This window comes from Phallusia mammillata, chromosome 7 (genome assembly GCF_965637545.1).
Source record: "Phallusia mammillata chromosome 7, kaPhaMamm4.hap1.1, whole genome shotgun sequence".
Classification (NCBI taxonomy): domain Eukaryota; kingdom Metazoa; phylum Chordata; class Ascidiacea; order Phlebobranchia; family Ascidiidae; genus Phallusia; species Phallusia mammillata.
The window spans coordinates 20,666,230-20,690,498 of record NC_137258.1 but is presented as its reverse complement, the minus strand read 5'-3'; the positions used below and the strand labels follow the sequence as shown (position 1 = coordinate 20,690,498).

At 38.6% G+C, this 24,269-nt stretch overlaps 3 protein-coding genes across 3 annotated transcripts; 2 read left to right on the top strand and 1 right to left on the bottom strand.

Annotated features, from left to right (window-relative positions):
* Positions 1 to 1,878: 1,878 nt before the first annotated feature.
* On the bottom strand, positions 1,879 to 4,641 carry LOC145238441 (putative inhibitor of apoptosis). The gene is made up of 7 exons (XM_080101622.1): positions 4,504 to 4,641; positions 4,312 to 4,444; positions 4,131 to 4,246; positions 3,491 to 3,793; positions 3,281 to 3,380; positions 2,928 to 3,218; positions 1,879 to 2,824 (listed from the first exon to the last, which is right to left on the bottom strand). The coding sequence occupies exons 1-7, from the start codon at positions 4,604 to 4,606 to the stop codon at positions 2,479 to 2,481; spliced, it is 1,392 nt and encodes a 463-aa protein (XP_079957748.1). The 5' UTR covers positions 4,607 to 4,641; the 3' UTR covers positions 1,879 to 2,478.
* A 3,234-nt stretch (positions 4,642 to 7,875) lies between these two features.
* Positions 7,876 to 10,267, top strand: LOC145239074 (E3 ubiquitin-protein ligase XIAP-like). Its single transcript, XM_080102360.1, has 6 exons — positions 7,876 to 7,948; positions 8,391 to 8,532; positions 9,215 to 9,327; positions 9,398 to 9,635; positions 9,697 to 9,867; positions 9,934 to 10,267. Exons 1-6 carry the CDS (start codon positions 7,876 to 7,878, stop codon positions 10,265 to 10,267), a joined length of 1,071 nt encoding a protein of 356 aa, XP_079958486.1.
* Positions 10,268 to 14,750: 4,483 nt separating this feature from the next.
* On the top strand, positions 14,751 to 23,544 carry LOC145239073 (uncharacterized). The gene is made up of 17 exons (XM_080102358.1): positions 14,751 to 15,239; positions 15,350 to 15,482; positions 15,810 to 15,922; positions 15,989 to 16,396; positions 16,495 to 16,594; positions 16,652 to 16,777; positions 16,840 to 16,995; positions 17,072 to 17,407; positions 19,260 to 19,405; positions 19,857 to 19,961; positions 20,050 to 20,182; positions 20,485 to 20,600; positions 21,119 to 21,529; positions 21,783 to 21,882; positions 22,265 to 22,348; positions 22,420 to 22,557; positions 22,765 to 23,544. Exons 1-17 carry the CDS (start codon positions 15,158 to 15,160, stop codon positions 23,072 to 23,074), a joined length of 2,997 nt encoding a protein of 998 aa, XP_079958484.1. The 5' UTR covers positions 14,751 to 15,157; the 3' UTR covers positions 23,075 to 23,544.
* Positions 23,545 to 24,269: the final 725 nt, after the last annotated feature.

The window sequence follows — 24,269 nt, the reverse complement described above, 5'->3', positions numbered from 1 at the left end:
TGGGTGTCAAATTACATAACCATATTTGGAGTGGTATGCTCATCGGCCTATATTTAGATGGTTTTAAAATAAACCATTACGTGATACTTCTTAACGTCGTAACTAAAGCAAAGTTAAAGGCATCTCTACAAGTCCAATTCAGAAACCATAATGGAATTGAGGTACAAATAAGGCCAAGTGTGAATTCAGGCCTGTAACAAGCCCGTTTAACTTAAGCTTCCGTGCAAACGAGAATGCGACCCGAAAAAAGCCTGGCACTGTTTACCCTGAACTAAAGTATTGCGCCCAAACAACTGTCTAACATCAACTATTTATAGGTATGTGTAACCTTTACAATGCACAAAACGCAGCCTTTTGTAATATGTTGCCATGTTGTCAAACACTTTCACTTTTGGACCGATTTGACTACCCCATATATGGTTTAAGTAAACGTAATAGTCATGCTGTTTCTAATTAACGTTTTTATATTTTACCTTCCAATTAGTGCCCAAATGTGGTAAGATAAATATTAATCGCAATGCACGCTTAAATTTGGTAATATAAGTTGTAACGTATTTACTCTGAAAGTACTGATTAACTTAAAAGTATTATAAGTTGCCCCTGGTTGAAAAAAGCTATGAGGTTGCAGAAAACAAAATTCGAAGTAGTGGGAATATAGGTTTAATCTCGTTATGTTGACACAGAAAAAATTGTAATAGCCTACTGCTGTGGTGATAAAACATGCCTTTTTGGAAAACAAACGAGGAAGCCGTCCCGATCAAAGATAGCTAGATATTTTCCTAGTAAGCCAAACATACATTCAATTTTGTCATCAAATAATAACACAACCTGACGTCCGTACTTGGCTCACGGCGCAACTCCTGAATACTTGTGAAAGGTACTTTCTGTTTGAGAGCAGATTTGGTACCGGGTTCATCACGCTGGGATTTTCCAAACCTTCTGAAACCAATTTGCATATTTTTCCAGTAAGGCAACTTTTAAATCTTTCGTATTGACAAAACTCTATATAATATACGAACAACGTGGTACCCAAAAACAAATGTGTGACCAAAGTTTGAATGAAAAACATCAGTTGTTAATTTTTCACTTTCCAACTCCTATAGTGTAAGCTTTAACTTTTCGTGTGGGGAATTACGATTTACATAAATTTTGCTCATACTGTAAAGAAAATGTCAAAAACTTATCTTAGCTATGTTTTTACAACATTATCTCTGGATAAGTTTGTTGAAATAATATTGGGTTTAATTTAACCTTTTCACGCGGAAAATGGATAAATAAAACATGAGTTTAGAACCAATTTATCCCTCAATAAAAGTTCACCAGCTTCTCATCAGGGCCACCGGTCAAAAAAGGTTAAGAAACGCAGGTTTAAAGGTTCCACGTAGCAGTATTTCACAACCAGTGTGTAGTTTGTGTTCATATCAGGTTTCGGTAATGAGAAATGTACACTGACTGACTCCAAGTAAGCTATACGACCTTTGCTGGCGTATCACGTAGAGTCGTAGACAAACAAACGTCACTTTATTGGCTTCTCGTGTTGCATCAGCTATGTGCTATTTTTGGACAATGATGTGAGGGTCAGAATATGCCACGGTATGGGCGTACTCAACTATTTGAAATAGTTTTTTTCATTCAAACTAATAACGACAAACGAGCATTAAAACTTAACCAACAGAATTTAATGGACATTATGATACCAAATGTAGATGAAACGCACAAAAACATTTGGAAATGATGTGATGGCTACGGTTAATGCCGAAATACTTGAGTGGAATAGAAACACTGAATTACATTTACCACAAGCAACTCAATTATAATTGACTTTATAAGCCCGCTGAGGAAGTTTATTTGTACAATGTTTTCTTTTGTCACATATACAATCTCAAATCATAACAGCGTTATGAATTATGTACAAAATACAGTTTTTTTATTTTATTTTGATTATGTACAAATATTAGGAATTTACGTAAACATTTAAACGATTTGTTAATAGCCTCAAATTGACTAGTTGAAGTGACATCGGCAATTTTACTAAAGGCAATGTAACAATATTGACATTATTATTTGCCATATCGTAATGCATTTATAATTGAAGCAGAAAACATCATATTTAGCGAATAACAAACAACAATTCAAGTCGGAGAATGACAGTGAGGTGATGAGGGTATGCACAGTGAGAACTTTTGCACAAAATAAATAAAATAAGTTTTGTTGATGAGAATAAATCAAAAAAATCATCACTTGCCTATGAAGTAAATAGACGCAAAAACAACTAAAAAACAGAAATTTCCTAATACAAATAACAATATGAAAAGGTTGATAACACTTGTACTTGCATTGCAACAGAATACGATTACTGCAGACAGGACTATATAAAACAGCAACAAAAATAAACAATCACAGTAAACATGAATTAACAATTGACAGCAAATGCACTTCTTTCTACAAAAAAGTCTTAAAACAAATCTTCAAAATGATTCACACAATGTACGATTTCACAGTTTCACGCACAAAACTTTTGCAAACAGGGCATTTTTTCAATCCCTTACTGCACCCTTCACAACAGGCGATATGACCGCACGGAAGTAACACAATATTTGCCTGAGATGTCCGACAAATCCGACATGTCCTTGATGCTTGTAATCGGTCAAGTTCCTTGATCGTTTGCTGGTCTCCTCCTCTATTTACTTCGCCTTCCAAGTTTGTTGAACCTCCAGCATCCAAAGTTAGATCACGATCTTCTGGAATCGGATCCGGATTCGATAGAATGCATTCAACGAAACTTTCAAGATTCGAACAAAACTCTTCGCTTTCTTCATGCTTCCTATATCAATTAGAAAAAAAAGAATGACTTTTTCTTAACGGTAGATGTTTATATTGGTGTTGAACACCAAAAAAAATTGTTTGTAAATTATTATTTTATTTACCTTAACAATGCGCAGCGAATTTCTTTTTCACTGAATCCCATCCCCTTTGCTTTGGCCACAAGAGGCGATCTTCGCATTTCTTCATCAACTTTTCTTTCCCTTTTTCTCACTTCTTCTCTCGGATCAACAATAATTGGCATGTTTGATCTTGACCTCTGCAAACCGGATGCAACTTGTGGCAAATTCTGTCTGTTGGCAGCATTAACTGGTGTTGGTCGGTTGAGATTGGGAAACTGGGCCACAACGTTGTGAACATAAGCTGGTCCTTTCTTTTGAAGCAAAAACTCGCAACTATGAAAATTATAAAAAAAATGTTAAAGAATTTCGTGTGTCAGCTTATAGTGAAATCCTACCTTGGAAACCATTTCGCGTGTTCAAACCATGGATCATCATTCCTGTCCCAATTCTGCAGACCTCCATTACAATACCAACACTTTACTCGATCCCTCTGGCCTAAAAATGACAAGCTAAATTATAAACCAACCTTTATGAGATTTGTAAATAAATTCGGATACAATTTGGAAACAGCAACTGGCGAATTGATACTATTCAGTCACACTTACCGAGATAATAAAGTCCAGCCTTGGTCATTTGATCGGGGGTTGCTGCGATTCTGTGTGAAGGCCAATTTCTCAGATTATCAACAAACGTTTGCAACCGACGAGCTTCATCTCGCATGTGGGGATTTGTGGGGTCCGGGCAGGTGAAAATTGTTTCGTAACGTGCGACTTCGGTGTCTTCATCGGAATCTCGACTCCGTCTTATTGGAGTTTCCCTTGAAGACGTTGCAGCCGCTGGTGTTAACCTGTTTGGAATTCTTAAAGTTTGTGGCGGCGTGGAATTTCCAACATGTCTCGTGTGAAACCCTGTGCAGATTTCAAAAGTTTTGTTAGCATTGTGAAATCTTCATGTGTGGACAGCAACTGTCCGGTGTAAGCAACCTTTTTGGAATGTGAACATTTCTGTGTGCTTGTGCAAGAGATATCAGGTTACCTTTTTAACATCAGTATTATTTCTTATCATTCCATTTGAATAAGATGAAAACTGACGATGGTTTCCAAATAGGCGAAATTAATGTTTCTGTTACGTAAATAAACGTTTCAATTGGCGCTTATCATCTGTCGCTCTATACTTGAGTAATTTGTGTACGGTTTTATAAGGCTAAACTTACATGTTAAATGTTGACTATGTAGAAAAACTTACTTTCAATTGCAACGTTTTCGGTATCATTTCCTGTTGCAAACGGACAATCACGATCATGCCACCTTAAAGACGTTGGGTCGTCGCCAATCGCCCAAGAGTCAACTGTTTGGCCGCAACTGTAAAATACGAATTTAAATAAGCTTGAAAAAAGTAAATCGTACATTTAACCATCCCCACAAACCTGAAACATTTTACTCGGTCCTTGTAACCGGTAAAATAAAATCCATTTCTTGCAAGTGCACATGGGTTGACTGGTGCAAACTGCGGAAAACGTGCAAAAGTCGCCAGTCTGTGAACTTCGCGATTTCTTTCAACTGAAATAGAACAATATATGCTTACAAACTTCAACTGTTTACTGCACAACATAACTTACCCGGTGGAATATAAACGCTGTGCTGACCTGGCGGTTCTCTGGTCGAATTTAAAATTCTGCCATCTACCTCAATGTCCGACATATTGCACGTTTTCGGCGTCATTTGATTTAAGGGTTAAGCTTCAAACACCGCTTTATATCACCAAACCGGCATGAGCAATAAATTGATTAAATTGTTGGTTTGCTTTTATATTCATTGCCGGCAAAAGGACACAAAGGGGATGGCAACATAAAAGAGTTTCGCAACAATGGCGCGCGGGCAGTGTTTACCCGGCTTGTTGCGCAATATCTGACGCGATGTCCAAAAGTAACAACGATGTTCGCGTTGTCGGTGTTACATTGCTGAAGGTTTTTTTACGATTTCGATTTCTTAAACTTAATACAAAGCAACGTATTACATCCGCTTATGAAGGCCGTTTGTTTTCCTGTGTGGAATCGAACTTGATAAGTGTGATTTGTTTCCTGGAAAAGTAGTGTAGTTTATAGTAAATTGAAAAGTTGGGAAAGTAGAGCTAATATGCTATCACCTTAATCTGATTTTCTGCATTTGTGCAGCATTCGTTTACTAAAAGTTTGGGGCAGTGGATACTATTGAACTATGTCCGCGGGGAATCCATGTACTATTGGTAAAAGACGGTTTAACTTTTTCGAGTTTGATAAGAAACTGCAAAAATAGTGTATGTGTGATTAAATCCTACACCTCAACTTCACATTTTTCGAAGGATCGAGTAAACGAAGAGCGGGATTTGTTTTAATACGGGCTTTATATCCATGAGCTATTGTTCAACATTCCACAAACATTCAGCACAGTGTCGAAATACACCCACCATATAAGGAAGGGTTTAAATTGTTGACCTTTGGCGCCACCTAAAGTATTAGCCAAAGCGAGCTACATTGCCAAATTGCGGCGCTTACGGTCAGGTTTTGAATTGGTGGGGCTGGAACTCGGCCAAAAGGTCCGGCGTGCCTGACTCATGTACACACATAAAATCCCTGATGGAGATTCGTCCCCGGAAGCGCATTGGGTTCGAACCATGTAAAAAAAGTACCCATAATTTACGATCAATACATAAATTTATCTTGTTAACTGCTTAACTTATCTAACCAGCTTTTATGTTTTGTTACCTGTATAGATAAACTTGGTAATTAAAATGAGAAACAATCTTGATTAAAATCAGCTTATAACAAAATTTTACCTTAGAGTGCGTATGCGTTGTGCTTTTTTATAACGATTAGCGACAAAAAGATCGAAAATTAAATGCTAGGCATATTTTTGTTTTGTATGTTTCCCAAATCACAAATATTATTCGATGCCATTAAATGTAGTTCCGCGAAATACGCGTTAACGACATCGCCGAAATGCAAACATTTGACTGAAGGAAGTGACTTGGCAGAAATACGGAAGCGCACAACTACGTCTATCACCTGTTTCTTCGTCTGGTCACGGCCCACGGGAGACGCAGTCTGTTGAGAATCAACCTGGAACACAAGAACTAACTCGTAAAGAAGGCAATCCACCCACCTCTGCGCAAGGTTTATTCGCGACACACTGTTTGTGATATTGGCGCAATTACTTCACGAAACCGTTTGCATTTTCTGTTTTCACCCCAGTATTATTTACAACATGTTCATGATTAAATTAATTTTCAAGTCCGTGTATAGTGTTCCTAAGTTTGATCTAGCACCAACAAAAGTTATTTAGGGATTTCTTCCTAAACCAGGTGAACCGGAAAAGTTATTTAGGGACTTTTTCCTAAACCAGGTGAACCGGATCGGTTAAAATGTTGGTACCGCAACGGTTGTTTGCAGAACTGGCATAAGAACGATGATCCATGGAGTGAACATGCCAAATTGTTTCCAACGTAAGTCCCTTTTAAACATTTTCCTGTAAATAAAAAGAACCTAAATCTTTTAATAGGTGTGAATTCCTGTTGCAACGCAGGGGCCCACAATTCGTCTACAATATTGTTGCCAAGTTTCCAAACTTAAATAGACCTGAAATGAAAACCTAGACCTGAAAAACGCGGAAACAGGGGAGTTCACGGAAATGCACATTTTTCGTAATTTTGTTGCCAAGTTTAAAAAAATCATTCATCGAAACATTTTTATTATATTAAGTTCTATACAGCTGAATTTGTTTGCTTTTTTCAAAAAAACGACGTTACTTTTATCATTCATGTAAATCTTTGCCGCCTTGACTGTCTACTGCAGGGGTCGGCAACCTTTATGGCACTGCGGACCGTGAAATTTTATCGCGGACCGGTCTTCAAAAAAACTACAAATATTTAGCAATAAAAACGCTTAAATTAGTTTGTAGCGGTTGCGACATAGTTTATCATCCCCGGGATACATGGAAACAATGTTGTATAGCATTTAACCTGAAAAATTATACGGCCCGGTAACGAACTCCTCGCGGACCGGTACCGGGCCGCGGACCGGCGGTTGCCGACCACTGGTCTACTGAGTATGCTTGTTTATATATCTTAACCCATATTTTCTTTTTTGTCGTATGTTATATTTTTCATTTAGAACAATTGTTTATGTTACATATACAGTTCTCGTCGTTTAATGCTGACCATATTTTATTTTATTGATTACACATTTAAATTCAAACGTTTTCTTCGACTCGAACTATTTGCAACATTGAAGTTTGTAATCCCTGCATGACGTAATGTTGGCTCTTATGATTTCATCCTATGCGGTCAACCAGCAACAAACCTTTAAACGCTTAAATATTTACCACTGGCATAGACAAGTAGTTTTAACAAACGCTCAAAATATTTACCAATGCAGACAACGTATCGTGTGCAGCATTTCCAGGCAAACGTTTTACGTCAGTCACCGAAAGAGAATAGAAAGAGAAACGAACACGCTTTTGTGCTGTATAATGTTGCCCTATGAATTCATACACAGCATAATTTCTTTAGTTGGAAAAAAAACCTTCAAATCAAGTTTGACACATGTATTTTAGTTGTATATAATTTTATTTTGATTTAATTAACAAGTTGTTATTGTAGCTGCAGCCAATGCATAAAAGATAGTTTGCAAGCGACAACCCAATCATACCACACCACACAACCATACCTCCCGGCACAATTTTTCCCACGGTATCGCGGTTCTTTTGAAACAGCACGTGACCTTTCCCTATTTTCACGGAGTTCGAACTCAGGACACTCCCGGGGACGAATCCCCATCAGGTTTTTTTGCCGCAGTATAGCTATAAATGCGAGGGCTCTTTTAGTGTGCGTGATGATATAGAAACGAACCTTAACGCAGCGAGAGAAGAGTGAGTTTAGAAGAATTCGGAGTTTCTGTTGTTAGCGTATAGCGAGAAGTACACAGGTGTTTTATCTACACATATAAAGCTGTTCAATGGTGAATATCGAAGTAAATGGTAGGGTTGTTGGATGTGGAGGAGACCCACCAAGTGAACACAGTGCTTATATTCCGCCAGGAAAAAACCTCACAACAAAAACCATTAAATGTTGACAAACATGGACGACAATATAACTGTAAAACGATTTTTGTTTTTGCACTAATGAATTTGCATGCTTTTTTATGCTTAAAAAACGCATAAACTACTACACATATACGTCAGTTTAGCGTTAGCATGTTGTTTTCGATTTCATTAACACATTGATTAGAGTATATATTAATATTTTGCTAAATAAGATATATTTGGTAGTATTCATAGTAATGCTGGACATAGAGTATGATCAGTGGTGGGATTCAGACGGTTTGCACCGGTTTCATAGAATCGTCTCACGAAATTTATGAAATCAGGGAACCGGTTAGCATGACAAAAAAAATTGAATCCTACCACTGAGTATGATGTTATGTCAGTTTTCATAAACAATATTTGTAGAGTAACTAATAGCCGATATGTTTTTGTCCAGGTGACACAGAGCAGGAAACGTATCGACTTGGCACTTTTGCAAAGTTTCCTAACTACGCCCCCGTCGACCCACGAGCACTCGCTCTTGACGGATTTTACTACACAGGATACCAAGACCGAGTAAAATGCTTTAGGTACGTTGTGCAATTTGATTAAGGGCCAAAGTTGCAAATGTATTTTTTGTACGATTTAGGTGGTTTAAGTTTTAAACATTTAGTATTCTGAAACCAAGGTAGATTCAAAAACTTTTATATCTTGTCGCCTTTAAAGACTGTTAAGTTACGCGTTTTAACATACAGGACTAAGTTAGTTAATTAGTAAGTTTAGTTCTTGTTGATAAACTTCACGGTATTTCACTTCTGTTTCCTGTCGCATTGTGTTTACGCATGTCGCATTTTATTGTGTAAACAACGACGAGCACTGGATTTTCACGGATTTTACTACACTGGATACAAAGATCGAGTAAAATGCTTTGGGTGTGTTTGTGTACCTTGGTTGAAGGCCTTCAATCACCTGCAAATATCATTCTTCCAAACTGTTGAAGTTTAAAACTGGATTATTTAACTTTGGACAGCGACTGCTGCAGCTGAATTTCGTTTGTCACTCAAAACTTTAGTTTTAAGGACTATCTATTTTTTGCGCTTTAATCTCATTACCCATTAGTGTTTCAGGATTCCCGTCGATCTAATGAGTTTATTAATAATTTAATTATTTAAAACTTATTTGCCCGCATTTTGTGTAGCTATTTGTTCATATTATAGCGTTATTTTTTGAAGTTATTTTATTTCTCGTGTTTTGATTACCTTTGTTTCTTAGCTGTGGAGAAAGTGTACAGGACTGGACTCTAAATGACAACCCGTCATCACAAAACTGGCATAATGATGACTGTGAATTCTTCTCAGGCAGGGAGCCTAGAAATATTCCATTACGTAAGTAACTATAATCAAAACTGTTTGCGTTACTTACGAACAGTAGCTTATATCTCCTATATCTACGCAGGTCAACAACGTTTGTCGTTCGCTGGAGTATCTGCTCCACAACTCTCTGTTTCTTTTCCTCCACAAAGTGATGTAGCTTTATCACCTCGCGCGTTTTTCCACGAACCGTCGTTTTTTAACTACAACGAGACTTCCACTAGCGGTGCGCGCGAGTCGTTGTTCCCTGGTCTCGACCCTGTCAACAGTCACATGCAGAGGGAAAGACGTCGACCCACGCATGAAGTTGTCTGTGGACCTCAGTAAGGACGTTGGCTGAATATTATTGCGCGGACCGAACTGCTAACAAACCGTTTTTTGTAGGCACCTGTCATCTGAAAACGACTTAGGAGGTGCAGTCGAAATCTTTGACCCTAGAGAGCAACAACGAAAGCTTAAGGAAAAAGTTGATCAGTTTCTAAGTTCATCCAAGCTTGCAAAGGAAGCATCTGAAATGGGTTTCAGTTTTGCGGACATTCGGCTCGCTATTCTAAGGTATGTAATACAGAAAGTCGCTTGCAAACCAAAAGATAATAATGTCAAACACTTTTTATTTTTCAGAAACTTTAACGGCGAACATTGTCAGATAACAACTTTAGCACAACTTACAGACGACATATTGGCGCACCCCAACAAAACAGAGGTCCAAGATCCCGGGAATCAACTAAACCCACCCTCTTCTGCCTCCAGCGGCTCCTCGAAAATCAGTCCCGTTGCAGAACAACTTCAACGACTGGAAGAAGAACGTCAATGCAAGAAATGTCACCAGGAAAGAGCTTCTGATGTCCTACTTCCGTGTGGTCACATTGTGTGTTGTCCAAGGTGTGGAGCTGACGTCACTACCTGTCCATTGTGCAAAAGTCCTGTTGAAGAAACAATATTTTGCTTGTTCTGAATTAATGGAATGAGCAAAATACTATTTTATACTTAAGAAATTGATTAATGGCTACGGCAGCATATTTATCAAATCGTAACTTTTTACACATGTCAAGTTTTGCTATAACATCACTGTGATTCGGGCTTAGCACTATTCCATGTACAAAGGTTTACCCAATACAATCCAGCGTGACCAGCTTTTACGTGATAAACAAACTGTCATTGAGAAAATCGCTAGGTGACGACAAAGATCGACAAATTACACTTTATGATCTGCTCTTTGCATTCGAACACATGCCGAAAATCTTCTCATTGTTGCACAATGGTTACATTAAATGATGTTGGTCGGTTAAGGTTGGGAAACCTTTGGAAACCATTTCGCGTGTTCAAACCATGGATCATCATTTCTGTCCCAATTCTGAAGACCACCATTACAATACCAAGACTTGACTCCAGCGACTTTTTTGGAGTCTCGAATCCGTCTTGCTAGAGTTTGCCTTAAAAACGTTGCGCTGGTAATAACTTGTTTGGAACTATTGTTTCTTTTGTAATGAGCGCGTACACACAATGCTAATCTCTTTGTTTTATTGCACAACATCACTGTTATTTATTTAGTTTCCTTTTGGTTATTAAATCTACTTCGTCTTATCTATGCACTTGTAATAGTTAATGTTTTCAAAGGTTCCTCGATTTATTTTTTTACGGTTGTATTTCTATTGATTTCTCACACTCTTTGTTTATATGTAACCTGTTTTCACATAATATTATTTACTATTGTTATTACACGCACACTTTTGTCTATATTTAACTTTACATTTGTTTGTATTTGAATTTCATTTTTTGTGATGACACGTTCTCATGTACCGCTACATGCGCTTGCCTAGTCAACTGCTGTCTCGCACCAATGATTTGGGCGTCGACGTGTCGTGCTTGCACATTGTAAATGGCCGCCAAGATCAGTGCGGTTGAAAAAAGTGGTAGCGGCTTGGTGGTTTTGTCACCGTCACTTATTGTTTTCATTCTTCTTCGTTGTGGCACCTTAGTTACGTTTAGTTGGTATGACACCTTTGCTGCTTTCCCTTAGGGGTGATTGGTTTGTAAAGCGTTGATTGCGTTGGAATGTGAAGAGCGTCGCTAGTCGACGATATGGCTTTTTCTTTGGGCGCCGTGAAACGTGTTGGTGTTGGTGTCCAGTATTGGTGGTGGGTTGCCACGTGCTTGGTGTAACGTTCTGATTTTACATTGTTTTAAATATAATCAGCGCCCACAAGCTAAACCAGTGTGCGGGAGTTACGAATTAGGTATGCAGGCTTGGTGTATAAGAACGATTTATCAGGCCTGCCGAAACAATTCGGCAACGCTGCATGCTTTGTGTTAGATTTGAGGCAGTTCTCGCTTGGGCATCGTGTTGTTCACAGTGTTCTGAGTGGGGTTGAAAAACGTGTTAGCGTTGTATTCTGTTGTGATGTATTGAAAACTTGAAAGTCGCTCTGCCTTAATCCAGCGTTATTGTATTTGCATATTTGTTAAAGGTGTTTTAGTTTAGGCCCTGTTCGGTGTGACCATATCAACTTTGGCTTCAGCGCTAAGCCGTTAGTGCAGGGTGACCTGGTGTTTACCAAGTTAGGGGCGGTGATCCCGCTACAATGGTGGTTTGGGTTGGTTAAGCTTACTTTATTTAGTTAAAGATAGCGCGTTTGGTAAAACTTTTCCAGAGTTAAGTTGTGTTAGAAATGTGAAATCTTCACGTGTGCCCAGTAACAGTTGGGTGTGAACATTTTCCCACTTTCTCACTTTGAAAAACGAAGTATGCAGTGAAACTGTTTTCGAGTATTTTATTGGGAATTACTGTAGTTGCAATAACTAATTTTTTAATTTAAGTGTAAGTTTGGTATTATATTACAAAAATATTTTTTGTGTAAATGAATCCTATATACCTTAACTTCACTAAGGATAAACCGAATAATACAGGAACGAGATTTGTTTTATTACCGGCTTTATATCAGCAAACTATTGTTTAACATCACACAAACAATCAGCGCAATGCCGAACTACACATCTTATATATATATTTTTTTCACGGGGTTCGAACCCAGGACACTCCCGGGGACGAATCCCGATCAAGTTTTTTTTTATGTATGTATATGGGTCAGGCGCGCCAGACCATTCGGCCAAGATGACCTTTGGAGCCACCTAGAGTATTGGACAAAGCGAACTAAATTGCCAAACAGCGGCGCTTACGGTCATTTTTTAATTGTTGTTTCTATGTACAGGCATAACAAATGACCGTGAAAAAAGTACCAATAAATTACAATCAGTACATAAACTTATATTTTTGACAGCTCTCTAATTAGTGCGTTTGTTTTGTTCCATGACAATCGACTTTGAGATGAGATGAGTTTATTTTGCTTGGTAAACATAACGAGACAATAGCACTGAAACAACCGTCAAGCCGGAAATAGCTGCGCAACGCTAAAACATTGTAAAGCGCAAAACGGTGATGGGTGAATAATAATTGAACGGCCTGCAGCTGCACCGCAAAGGTGACTACGAACCAGATCAAGTCAACGCGTATGACAAAGTTTCAACTTATGTGCGTATGTGTTGTAATAAGTTGCTGTCCTTATAAACTTCCACGCTAAAATTACCTGGTTGACTTGTATAGTAGTTGCGTTTTGCGCCACAATGTGTTACCTTCCGGTTGCACTGAGTTTAACACAACTTTGCGTTATAGACTGTGCAATACTGTTCTGAACTGTGAAAGACCGGTAAACCACAAACTGAACTCGATGCGAAATCGGCATTTTTGTGTAGTTGTATTTACAGGTAAATGTCTCACTAGTGGCTTTATGTGTTTGTTCATCGCACTGTGCAAACAGCTGCAATACGTGTGATGTACTTACAACAATCGAGCTTTTGACAAATATTACGCCGTAGTTTCATAGTTTTGTTTTGACATGATAAGGTTTTAGGAATCGGTAATTTGCATTACATCATACTTTGATGATAGCATGAAAAGCATCTGTGTTTCGGAGTAAGGGACGGAATATAACAAACAAACAAAATTATACCTTTGTTTTCCTAAAAATATGCATCTAAGTGCCACGACATTTTAAGGGGCCCTGGGTGAATTATGCTTTACTTTTGTCCCTGTTTCGAAGTCGGGGCGCATAAAATTATTTGTAATCTGGTTTATAACTTCAAAACTACCACGTAGATGTAGATAGACTATATATTGCTTTGTTTTGTAACAATAACTACAAACTTGCTCCAAACGTTATTTTGCAAACATGCCTGAAAGTTTTTTTAATTGAAGAGATTCAATTGAAATCACCAACCCTTTGACCGTTGAAAACAACACTTTATTGTTGGTTCAGGGATTTTGTAACTAATATGTTATTTCTAACACGGAAACACATGTGATGCATGTTGCACCAATATTGTTGCGTGAGTGGAAAGCACTATAGTCAATGCCGTTTTTACCCACTACATAATATTCAACCAAAGCAGTTACTCAGCTATAATGGTATAGTTTTTGTAGGCTTTTAACAACAGTATGTTCAAAATATGGATTAGTAGGAAAGTAGACGCTTTCACTAGTCGCCAGCTAGGCCTATGTGTATGATCAGTCAACACAAAGTATGATGTCATTCGTCCAAAGAACTCACAATCCGTAAACATACATCATGTCGTTTATATTTGACATTAATTACAAAGAGTCTTCATTGTGTTCTTAAATCCTGCAGTGATAAATATTAAAGCTTTTAGGAGGAAGGCAAATATTGTTTACCTGTAAAAACAAAAGCGTAAAAAAATATGGGTTCTGATATTAACTGCAGTGACGCACCAAACGAGATTGTTTTGTTGGTTTACCCTTGAATGGTCCGCTTTGACAGAAACTCGAGGGCTCAACAAGGCATTTGTTGTTCACCTGTCCCAGCAAGTGCGTCAGAAAGTGAGGAACCACCTATAGTACCACCGTTGTACGGTGTATTGTTTTGAAACTCGTCACAAGAGGTAATGCAGTGATGAGCGGAACCGGATATTACAATAATTTGCTGTAGACACCTTGTCACAGTGTGACTAAGTAATGTGGCAAATGCGTTACCAGTGTTGAACGTAACATATGAAGTATTGCTGGATGATGTAGGTAAAGATGCTGGATTATAGGTACTAAAAACATAATGCATTTCCCACAGTTTGTTGTTAAATCGAAAACATCTTTACACTTTGTACCTATACAGCAGGTAAGAGTAAACGTGGTTACATTGGTGTTGTTGTTCGGCTTTGGAATTTGAGACTGCTGGTCGAGTCTGGTCTCGTCTAGACTTTTTTCGAGCGCCGTTCAATGCTGTTGTTTACCATGTGACGTATATAGTTCACCGTCCAAACGCACATACGTTGAAAAGCATTTTAAAGAATGTAAATACAGACTACAAAGGACTAATGCAAATAGCTTTTTAAGCCAGTTATTTTTTTAATTATGGTTTTGTTCCACAGAACTAGATCAAAATGAACATAAAATTGCAACTGTAAGCAACATTATACTTGAATACAATTGAAAAGATCACAAACCAGTGGACTAGTCAAAGGCAAAAATCTTGTTTAAGGCAGCTTTGCAGCGTGTCAAGAGAAAAACGAGTAAATATTGACTGCGTGATGCGAGTTTGATTCAAACCTTGTTTTGTTTCGCTTGAGTAAGCACCTATGTCGATCCCCGCACGTAGCCAATGGCGGTGGTTGTCAACAGTTTTGTTCAAATTTGAAAAAAGCGCTAGGCGCATCTAGAAACTGGTGCTGCCCCAGGCTTAAGTATATTAGCATTGTCACACTTTGGATATCATTCATACCGTACTGAAGTAAATTATATCTTGCGAATTTGTTCAGCGTGATTTAATCGTTGAGTCGAATGGCAATGCTTGAGTTTGATGGTAGGTCAGTTTTGCCTGGCAGGGACCCACCAGGACAACGTAGTTCGTACATTTTACCAGGTAAGTTTCGTACTTTGCAGCATGGTAGGCTAGGCATTATTCTTCTTAGTAACTGAAAGTTGGGCAGGAATGCAAAGTGTAGAATAACTAAATTGGCATGTTTTGTGCAGGTGACACAGAGCGGGAAACATATCGACTTGGCACTTTTGCAAAGTTTCCAAACTACTCCCCTGTCGACCCACGAGTACTCGCTCTTCACGGATTTTACTACACTGGTTACAAAGACCGAGTAAAATGCTTCAGGTATGTTATGCATAGCTTGAATATAGGCCAAAATTGCAAATTCGTTTAGGTGGTTTAAGTTTCATACATTTAATATCCGTAAACTTCCATATATTAGGGATAATATGGATCTTATCGCCTTAAAGAACTGTTACGCGTTTAAACTTTATCAACTAGTTACTTAGTTTCGTTGTGTGCAGTAAACTGTGCGGTGTTTCACTTCTCTTTCCTGTTGTATTGTGTTTCATTTAGTAAATGAATGTTGCGTAGCGCCTTCCTCCTATTTAGCCGTTATTTCCCGCCTTTGTAAGACTATTACTCGTGCTTTTACTTAACATTCTTTCTTAGCTGTGGAGGAAGCGTTCAAGACTGGACGCTAAATGACGACCCTTCATCACAAAACTGGCATAATGATGATTGTGAGTTCCTCTCAGGCAGGGAGCCTAGAAATATTCCCATATGTATGTATTAAAAAACTGATGTATAACATACAAACAGAAGAATTTATATATTCTAAATCTGCTCAGGTCACTCAAGTTTATCGCCAACATTAGCAACAAGGCAGCGCCACAGTGAAAATGAGGAACACAGAATACCAGCAGGACTTGCTTTGATGCATGGACCCAATCGGGCACACATACAAACTGCCAGAGTATCTTCCCCACAGCCTGCACTTCCTACACCTCCCCCAAGTGTTGTAGCTTCTACACGTGCTGTAGAACGCTCACGGGACGACCCAGCGGCTTCGAGAAACAACGAGACCTCCACTAACAGTGCGCGAGAGTCTCTATTTCCCTGTCTCGACCCCGTAAACAGTCACATGAAGAGGGAAAGCGACCGACTGAGCACGTTTACAGGAAATCGTCACAACTGGCCCTCAGACCGAATCAATGCAAGTTTTCAACAGTTCGCCGAGGCCGGACTCTACTATTTAGGTATTGTATTTTACCCAACGTCTTGTTTTCACCACTTGCTTACAACAATGTAGTAAGGTGCAAACGAAATTGGAATGACAATGTGTATTTTTGTGCAGGATCATCAGATAGAGTTAAATGCTGGTACTGTAATGGAGGTCTGCAAAACTGGCGCCCAAATGACGAACCGTGGTTTGAACACGCAAAGTGGTTTCCTTCGTAAGTTCATTTTTTCTCTTGAACATATTCAGTCTCATAAATACCAACATTTTTTAGGTGTGAATATTTGTTACAAAAGAAAGGAGTCGAATTCGTACACAACGTCGTCGCCCAATATCCAAATTTAAACCGTCCAACCCCACGCAGTGGACCCACATTGCAACCGGCCGTCTCTGGACTACAGTAAGGATTTTTTCTCTACCATTGTACAGTCGAAGACGGTTAATCTTTAATGGTATTTACAGGCGTTCGTCTTCAAGTCGAGTCCAAATCGTCGACCCTAGAGAGGAACAACGAAAGCTGAAGGAAAAAGTGGATAAATTCATGAGTTCATCCGAATTTGTTAAAGAAGCAGTGAAAATAGGTTTCGGTTTTCCGGAGATTCGCCTTGCCATAGAAAGGTATACAGTGGTGAAACACCAGGTTTGATATACAGAAAACCATATTTGCTGTCAATTCAAAATTTTGCATTTGCAGTAACTTTCGCGGGGAACATTGTAAAATAACAACGGCAGAACAACTAATAGACGACATATTGGCGCATCCCAACGAGGCACCAGAGGGCCAAGAGCCAGCTACTCAACTAAACCCATCCTCTGCTGCCTCCAGTGGCCCATCGAGAATTAGTCCCGTTGCAGAACAACTTTACCGACTGGAAGAAGAACGTCAATGCAAGAAATGTCACCAGGAGAAAGCTTCTGTTGTCCTACTTCCGTGTGGTCACATTGCTTGTTGCCGAAGGTGTGGAGCTGACGTCACTACATGTCCAATGTGCAAAAGTCGAGTTGATGAAACTATAGCTTCATATATCGTGTAAATGCATGCGTTGTTTGATTTAATTTATTGCTATTGCTATTTATACAAGTACATTATCACATACACACGCTACTTAGACTGTACGATATGTTTTGTAATATTTTTTTTGCAATGTGCTTTGTGAAAGTCTATTTACATTTTGTGCACTATTTTATGATGCTTTATTTCAATTACATCGAATTGTAATGATATATTTTCGTTAAGCGAATCATAGTGTGTTTTTATCGTTCCTGCCAGCGCATCTTAAAAGATGAATTTATGATTTTCTATTATTTATGCAAAGCATAAAATGGTCCTATTTGTGCATGATTGTTAACGGTGTCAATCAAGGTAATCACAAAATGAGCATTTTCTATCGAAACAATAACATTTGTGTTACTGTTGTAATGATTTTGCGTGCGTTGCCCAATTTATTCTCAATTATCCTAATGCCATGCAAAAAAATCTTCCTATTTTTGTCGTTTTTAGTGTTTAAATAATCAAACTAAGAAATCGTTGAATCGTTTTGACAACACACGTGATTCCAAAACTACACTATTAAAAACAATCGACACGTTTAAATCCAGAGTGGATGAAAAAATGTAGCAATATTTAGAACAATACTCATGCAAACCGTGAACAGATATGAAGGTTAGGGAAATTCTGAGAGGATTTTTACCTCTTATCTACACACACGAAGTCACGTAAATGGGAATTTCCGTTTGAGGTATTCCCACGCATAACAACGTTTATTGTGCAAACCTTTAGTTCCTCCTGTCAATATATCCTACACGCACGCTGTGTATTCCCCACAATTAAAACCAGCATGTTAGTTTAACTAGCGTCTGTTTAAACCAGTAAGCTTTAAAAAAAGGAATGGCTTATTGACTTTACTCACTGGTTTGCAAACTGTAGTATCCGCAAAATAACAGTGACCTTACAGGTCACTTACTTAGCTTGTTAATTAAAAACTAAAAATTAGCATGATTTTTTGGATTATATATTGTGCATTGTACCTTAAAGCTGTACACTAATAGAACAAGTTTGGTAATCACTGACTTTGCAAAATGTAAAACAGCAATATAACATGTGTGGCAAAGTTTAAAGTACAAGACAATGGGCCTTAACTGCCTTATGTTTTTCTGTGCTAAAATTAATTTTCAATTCTCACCCATCAAAATCAATTATCCACGGTAGAAGGTTGATGTAATAATTCAAAACAACCCTGAAATTGGTCTTTGAAGAATTTCCACCTGCTTGGGATTGTCGAAAATACGTCATTGCGTGAAAGGAAACTGGAATTTGGGGTGCGTCAGGTTACGTATCATTGAAAAATAAACAATTTGACCGTCAAAGACAAGGCGAGTTGGGTTGCGCTAACGGTAAGTCAAACGAAAAAATACAAAATTTCCGTTCAATCGTCATGGGGATGGAAGAACCCCAACATTTTCCACCGCGAAACGAATGTTAGCGTAAGGGCGGGGCAGGTAGCATGCTGCTGTGGTTGGTTGTACGGTAACCTGAAAACCTCGTCTTTATGTTGTGATTTTTACGCATAACAGAACACAAAAGGAACTATATACATGAGTAAGAGTGCTTGTTGTGAAGAATGTAAGGGTTCGTAACAGAGATATAATCCTATTCTGCTAACTTACCATGCCAGTTCTGCTCTGAAATAGCCGCTGGAAAGATATTCAAAACTCGAAGAAATGGTTAATTCATTCGTTTTAGATCAAGTGAGTGAATTGGTTTAAAAGTCAGCATGTCAGCAAATATTCATCTTTTTTTATTGCAACATAAAAGTAAGTCAACACCTGTCAGTGACACATAGTGGTTCAACATCAAATTATTTTCATTTCAAATCAACAAGGTTAAACAAGACCAACGACAACTTGGAAAACATGTTTTGGCACATATCGCGGTACAGTGCTTGCGTCAGAACTTTGGCTGGTTTAATACCTCGTGCTGAAAAAGCCCTAATGTGGGAGGAGAATAGCAAAGCAAACACAGTGGGTTGTAAAACCAACAATACGCATACCTTTTATTAACTAGGTTGGTTAGATATTAATAAAGTTTTTTTACCGCATAAGAACGTCTCAGTGATTTTTGGCAGCAGTACGGGTTGTTGGCGCTTGTGCAGACTTTTAATAGAAGTCAAGTCATTGGAAAACAGCAATTGAAATTTCCCAATGCCAGTATGCGTAGGCGCGTGTTTCGAACTTGGAAAAAGGCAACAAGGCGATTCAAGAGACTGGTGGTTTTTGTAGGCGGCATAAGCATACTCCACACTCTAGAATGTCAAGTGCACTTTACAGCTCTTCGCAATGCGGAACTGGCGCTATAAAACATGTTCGGCACTTGGTCAACACTCAACAGTAGTACAGTTGCAAGCATGTAGCCAACTTGCGCAGTTAGACAAAGAAATTTTACTTTAGAAGCCTTTGACTTGATTTTTTATGTTGTTTAGCGTATAACAGTAGCACTAAAATGGCTTTACAAGTTGCATCTGACGGCCGAGTGATGAGGTTTGCTAATGATCCACCAGGACAAGAGACTACTTACATATTTCCAGGTACAATAGATTAATTCTAAACCTGTGCACCACTTCGGGTGTAAATATCGAAACTATAGATTTTACATTTTTCTGTTGTCTTTTACAGGAGACGTTGAAGTTGAATCATATCGAGTTGCTACATTTCAAAAGTTTCTTCCCGCAACAACTGTCAGTGTCAAAGAATTGGCACAAAACGGGTTTTACTACACTGGATACAGAGACCGCATTAAATGCTATCGGTAAGTCGAAAACAATTGTATCTAAAATCCATATTGTTCCACAGAGCGTTTCCAAAGACTCGTTAAAGAGTCAGTTTTTGAACGTGAATTGACTTGGTTTCTGTCACTATTTTTGAAACCGTTACTCATTGAACAGCCTTTCGGTGTTGCCATCGTGCTCTGAATCATGGCAACCGATATCTCAATAGTTACGCCATGTTTGTGTGAATAAAAGGCAGAACTAAACGACACAGTACAACTATAGCAGAATGCTTTAGTGCTGGATGTTTGCATGTTTGTAAAAGGAGTTTTACATTTAACAGTTGCGGTCATGCCGTGGAAGATATGCGGGTACCAGTAGATAAACAAAGAATGCAGTCGTGGCATGATATTCAGTGTCAGTTTGCGGCTGATACAGGCAGAGCTAACCGACCCACAGGTAAGCGAATGTGTGATAAACTGAAAAGAAACTACTAGCCCCGTCTACCATCTGTCGGTGGTTAGATAACAATGGGGGAAATTTAGTGCACACATGTTTGATGTTTCTATCCAAAACATTTCGGCCGAATATGCCGTTTCCCATGTTTCGGTTTCGGCCCCAGCATTTTTTAAAAAATTTGACCGAAACCGATGTTTTTAATTTGTTTTTGTTGTGTGATATTTATACCAAAACCGTAAATATCGCCAATATGAAACATTATGAACTAACTATAGTTGTTGCGTTTAAAAAATACGAGCCACCTTGTCTGCAAAATATTAGAAGTTAAGTAAAGCTTACACATTGTAAAAGTGATTTTGGAGTGTCATAATTGACTTGCATCAACAACACAAGGTTCAGTTGAAAACATCCATAAGAACGGGATTTTAGGTTCGGTCTGATTCGGCCGGAATTTTTAATATTCGGTTTCCTTTTGAGGCGGGTTCGGTGAATCACAGTTTCTATGTCTTTGTGCACAGACACCACACCATCCCCTACAGTTACTGTTCAACCAAAAACCAGTGGCTCACAGCCGTCCATTTCTCCGCTGCTTCGAAAGATGACCGCTGGTGAACTGCTGCAACGAGGTCCCGTACACCTCAGTCAGGCGCCATCTTTTAACGTTCCGCTGTCAGTTGTACAGTCAACGAGAGCTGTGGAAAAGAACCATTCCAATGCGCCAGTTTTCGCACATTCACGCTACTCGCTTTCAACAGCGCGCGCACACCAAGATAGGGAAAGAGGAAGTGTTGACGCGTTTCCTTGCACTTCACCCAAAAATCCACACATGGCTGATGAAAGAACGAGATTGGCAACGTTCAAGTTTAATTGGCCTAATCACATCAACGCCACTCCACAGGAACTAGCCCAGGCCGGATTATACTTTCTTGGTAAGACACAAGATCAGTTGACAATCTTACAAAGAACTAATATATTTCGCTAAAAAGGCATCTTAAGTGTCTGTAAAGAGCAATAAAAGTTTATTGTCGTTAGAAAAGGCCAATTGTTCTTCTCGAACACGATCAATAGAAGCTTCTCAGTAAGAAGCTACGAACTAAATCATTTTTAGTTCTGTTTTTCTACACTGCTACATGAAAATAGTGTTTTAGAGCAACTCTTATATTTGTTTCTTTTAAATCTTAGGCGAAAGGGATCGTTTGAAGTGCTGGTATTGCAACAAAGGCTTTCACAACTGGGAACGTAACGATGTTCCGTGGGTCGAACACGCTAAACATTCACCAAAGTAAGTAAATCAAAAACTTTGATAACTGTTAACACTTCATTTGGTCTCGTGCTTGTATGGCCAATAGTTAAGTATGGTCGCTTGTCATTGGAAATTACCCGGTATGTCAATAGGGATCGTCGAAATGTAAATATGCTTCAGGTTAATTTATAAGCCACACATCCCTCAGTGCATGGTATAGCCAGAATAAAAAGGTTTCGGAATGAGCCAACATGTTCTGATTCTATCCAAATTAGTTTAACTAGTTATGGTACCAAAAAGAGTGTTTAAAATTTTGGAAGCCATTTTATGAAGCCCATACTTCCCATTCTACTTTTAGATTGTTTGGGTCTTAAATGGTTGCTATGTACTTGTCTTAACGAAACCGTTCTTGTATTTTTAGCTGCGAATTTCTGTTACAATGCCAAGGTCCTGAATTTGTCAGTCGTGTAAACAACGGAGAAGGACACGATATCTGCGGAACCAAGTGAGTTGAGATATTTAAAGACTCGAAAAGCACGAAAACCTTTGAATAATTTATGCGTTTTTTTTATGCAGCTGGGCAGAAGCGTGCCAAAGGGAAGAGGAACGGCTGCTGGCAGAAAGCATCGAAAAAGAAATACAAGAATCCGAAATTGTCGCAGCTGTTAAAGACTTGGGGTTTGAGAATGCCACCATTCGCAAAGCTCTGACACGGTAAAATTGGTCACCTCGGCCATTCATGTTGTGTATTGCGGCTTCCAAAATTGCATTGTCAAACTGATATTACAACAAGTTCGGTTAATTTACTGGCCTGCTTGACATGTTGTTGATTTTAAGTAAAATAGTGTTTGTATACCATTTTTCCCCGGTCCTACAAATTTACCTGGTGTAGAAAAATTAATTCAAAAATTATAATTACAGATGCCGCAAAAACAACGCCACTGTTAACAGCACAGTTCAGTTGGTTGACGAGTGTTTAAAAGAGAATGAGACCCACGTTGAAAGCGACACCATCAGTCGACTAGAGGAAGACAACACAATACCAGTGAACACCACTGTCGAATTTGAGCTTCAGCAGTTACAGTATGAACGACAGTGCAAAGTTTGCTTACTGAAGGAAGCTTCGGTGATGCTCCTGCCGTGTCATCACCTTGCCAGTTGTGACGGTTGTCGCGAAAGCTCTCAAAAGTGCCCAATATGTAAAACCCTTGTTGAGAATATGGTGCCCTAACCCAGTAAAAAAATGTACAAGTTCACTTCGCGTGCCGGTCCTTCTAGACATAGCTTCTATTAACAAGTTCTGACTGGTTTTACTAGTTCCACAACGTTCATTTTCCTATTATACTGCTATGAGTAGTACTTTTCTTGCGGCACTTGCTGTTTTTTGTGGTACTTTCTATTCTGCTACTGGACATATATACAAAACTACTAACAAGTAAATGCTATTAGTACAAAACAGTGTTGATATAAACTAAACTTTTGTATGTTGCGCACAATAATAACTTTTAATATGAGGGAGCAAAATGACCAGATATTAATTCTTTTCATGTGCTGCTGGAATTATTATTATTCATGTCAAATGTTGTGTGTTTGTTATCGTGTTTTTATCGTAGCGTTTGCTCGGCTTACAAGAATATGTTTTTGCTGTGTCTTGCGCCAGCTTTTTAAATAAAAAACAACTCGTTTTGCCCGTCGTAAAAACACGCTCGTAAAACGCATTTGTTAACTTCGAGGGAGCAAAGTAAATTGTCTTTCTGGGAAAACAACAGCCCTTATTTAATCACACAAAGTAATGATTAACGCCATTAAAGTAAGAAACGATGTCTGGTAAACATTTATTCACTACACCCGTTACTGTTGTACTATGGTTTACTATAACTAGTGTTCAGCGTTAAGCTGTCGCTAATTGCTTTGTGAGTCAAAGTTTCGTTTGTCACTGACTCTCTTGTCACTGAAACTTTTGGGTGGTCGAATTTTACACTGTGTATTCACTATAGCTATAAGCGATTCAATTTGGTCATTACAATTAACTTAACCAACTTCTCTTTTTTGCAAAGATAATTCAGTGGTTGATCGTCAAGATAGCCTCATTCTAGGGCCCTCTCGATTGGTCCCACGTATCCATAAGTTAAGTCGTGTTTCACTCAGAAGTGCGCCGAATTCAGTTTCACCAATGATGCCTTCCACTGTTTTTGCGCTCTACAAAGTTGTAACAGCTACTTACGGCATGGCGATTGTTCAGGGCAGTTGTTTCACCATGTGTTCATTAGCGAAATCAACTCGAAATCAAAACTTATGACGTATATCCCTTTAAAAGTTTTGTTTTTTGACATGTTTGAGTGCGAACAACGGGCTCATTAGTCATTGCTATTGGTTCGCGTTACGTTGCGGTTCGACACAGTTCGCGTCAGCAGTTTTTTTGACCA

Excerpts from the sequence above, each read along its gene's own strand:
- LOC145238441 (XM_080101622.1), bottom strand. The coding sequence starts at position 4,606 with ATGACGCCGAAAACGTGCAATATGTCGGACATTGAGGTAGATGGCAGA. Across the intron at positions 4,445-4,503 it reads CAGCGTTTATATTCCACCGG|TTGAAAGAAATCGCGAAGTT; the intron begins GTAAGTTATGTT and ends GTTCTATTTCAG. Across the intron at positions 3,381-3,490 it reads GGCTGGACTTTATTATCTCG|GCCAGAGGGATCGAGTAAAG; the intron begins GTAAGTGTGACT and ends TGTCATTTTTAG.
- LOC145239074 (XM_080102360.1), top strand. The coding sequence starts at position 7,876 with ATGGTGAATATCGAAGTAAATGGTAGGGTTGTTGGATGTGGAGGAGAC. Across the intron at positions 9,328-9,397 it reads GCCTAGAAATATTCCATTAC|GTCAACAACGTTTGTCGTTC; the intron begins GTAAGTAACTAT and ends ATATCTACGCAG. Across the intron at positions 9,868-9,933 it reads ATTCGGCTCGCTATTCTAAG|AAACTTTAACGGCGAACATT; the intron begins GTATGTAATACA and ends TTTATTTTTCAG.
- LOC145239073 (XM_080102358.1), top strand. The coding sequence starts at position 15,158 with ATGGCAATGCTTGAGTTTGATGGTAGGTCAGTTTTGCCTGGCAGGGAC. Across the intron at positions 15,923-15,988 it reads GCCTAGAAATATTCCCATAT|GTCACTCAAGTTTATCGCCA; the intron begins GTATGTATTAAA and ends AAATCTGCTCAG. Across the intron at positions 21,530-21,782 it reads GGCCGGATTATACTTTCTTG|GCGAAAGGGATCGTTTGAAG; the intron begins GTAAGACACAAG and ends TTTAAATCTTAG.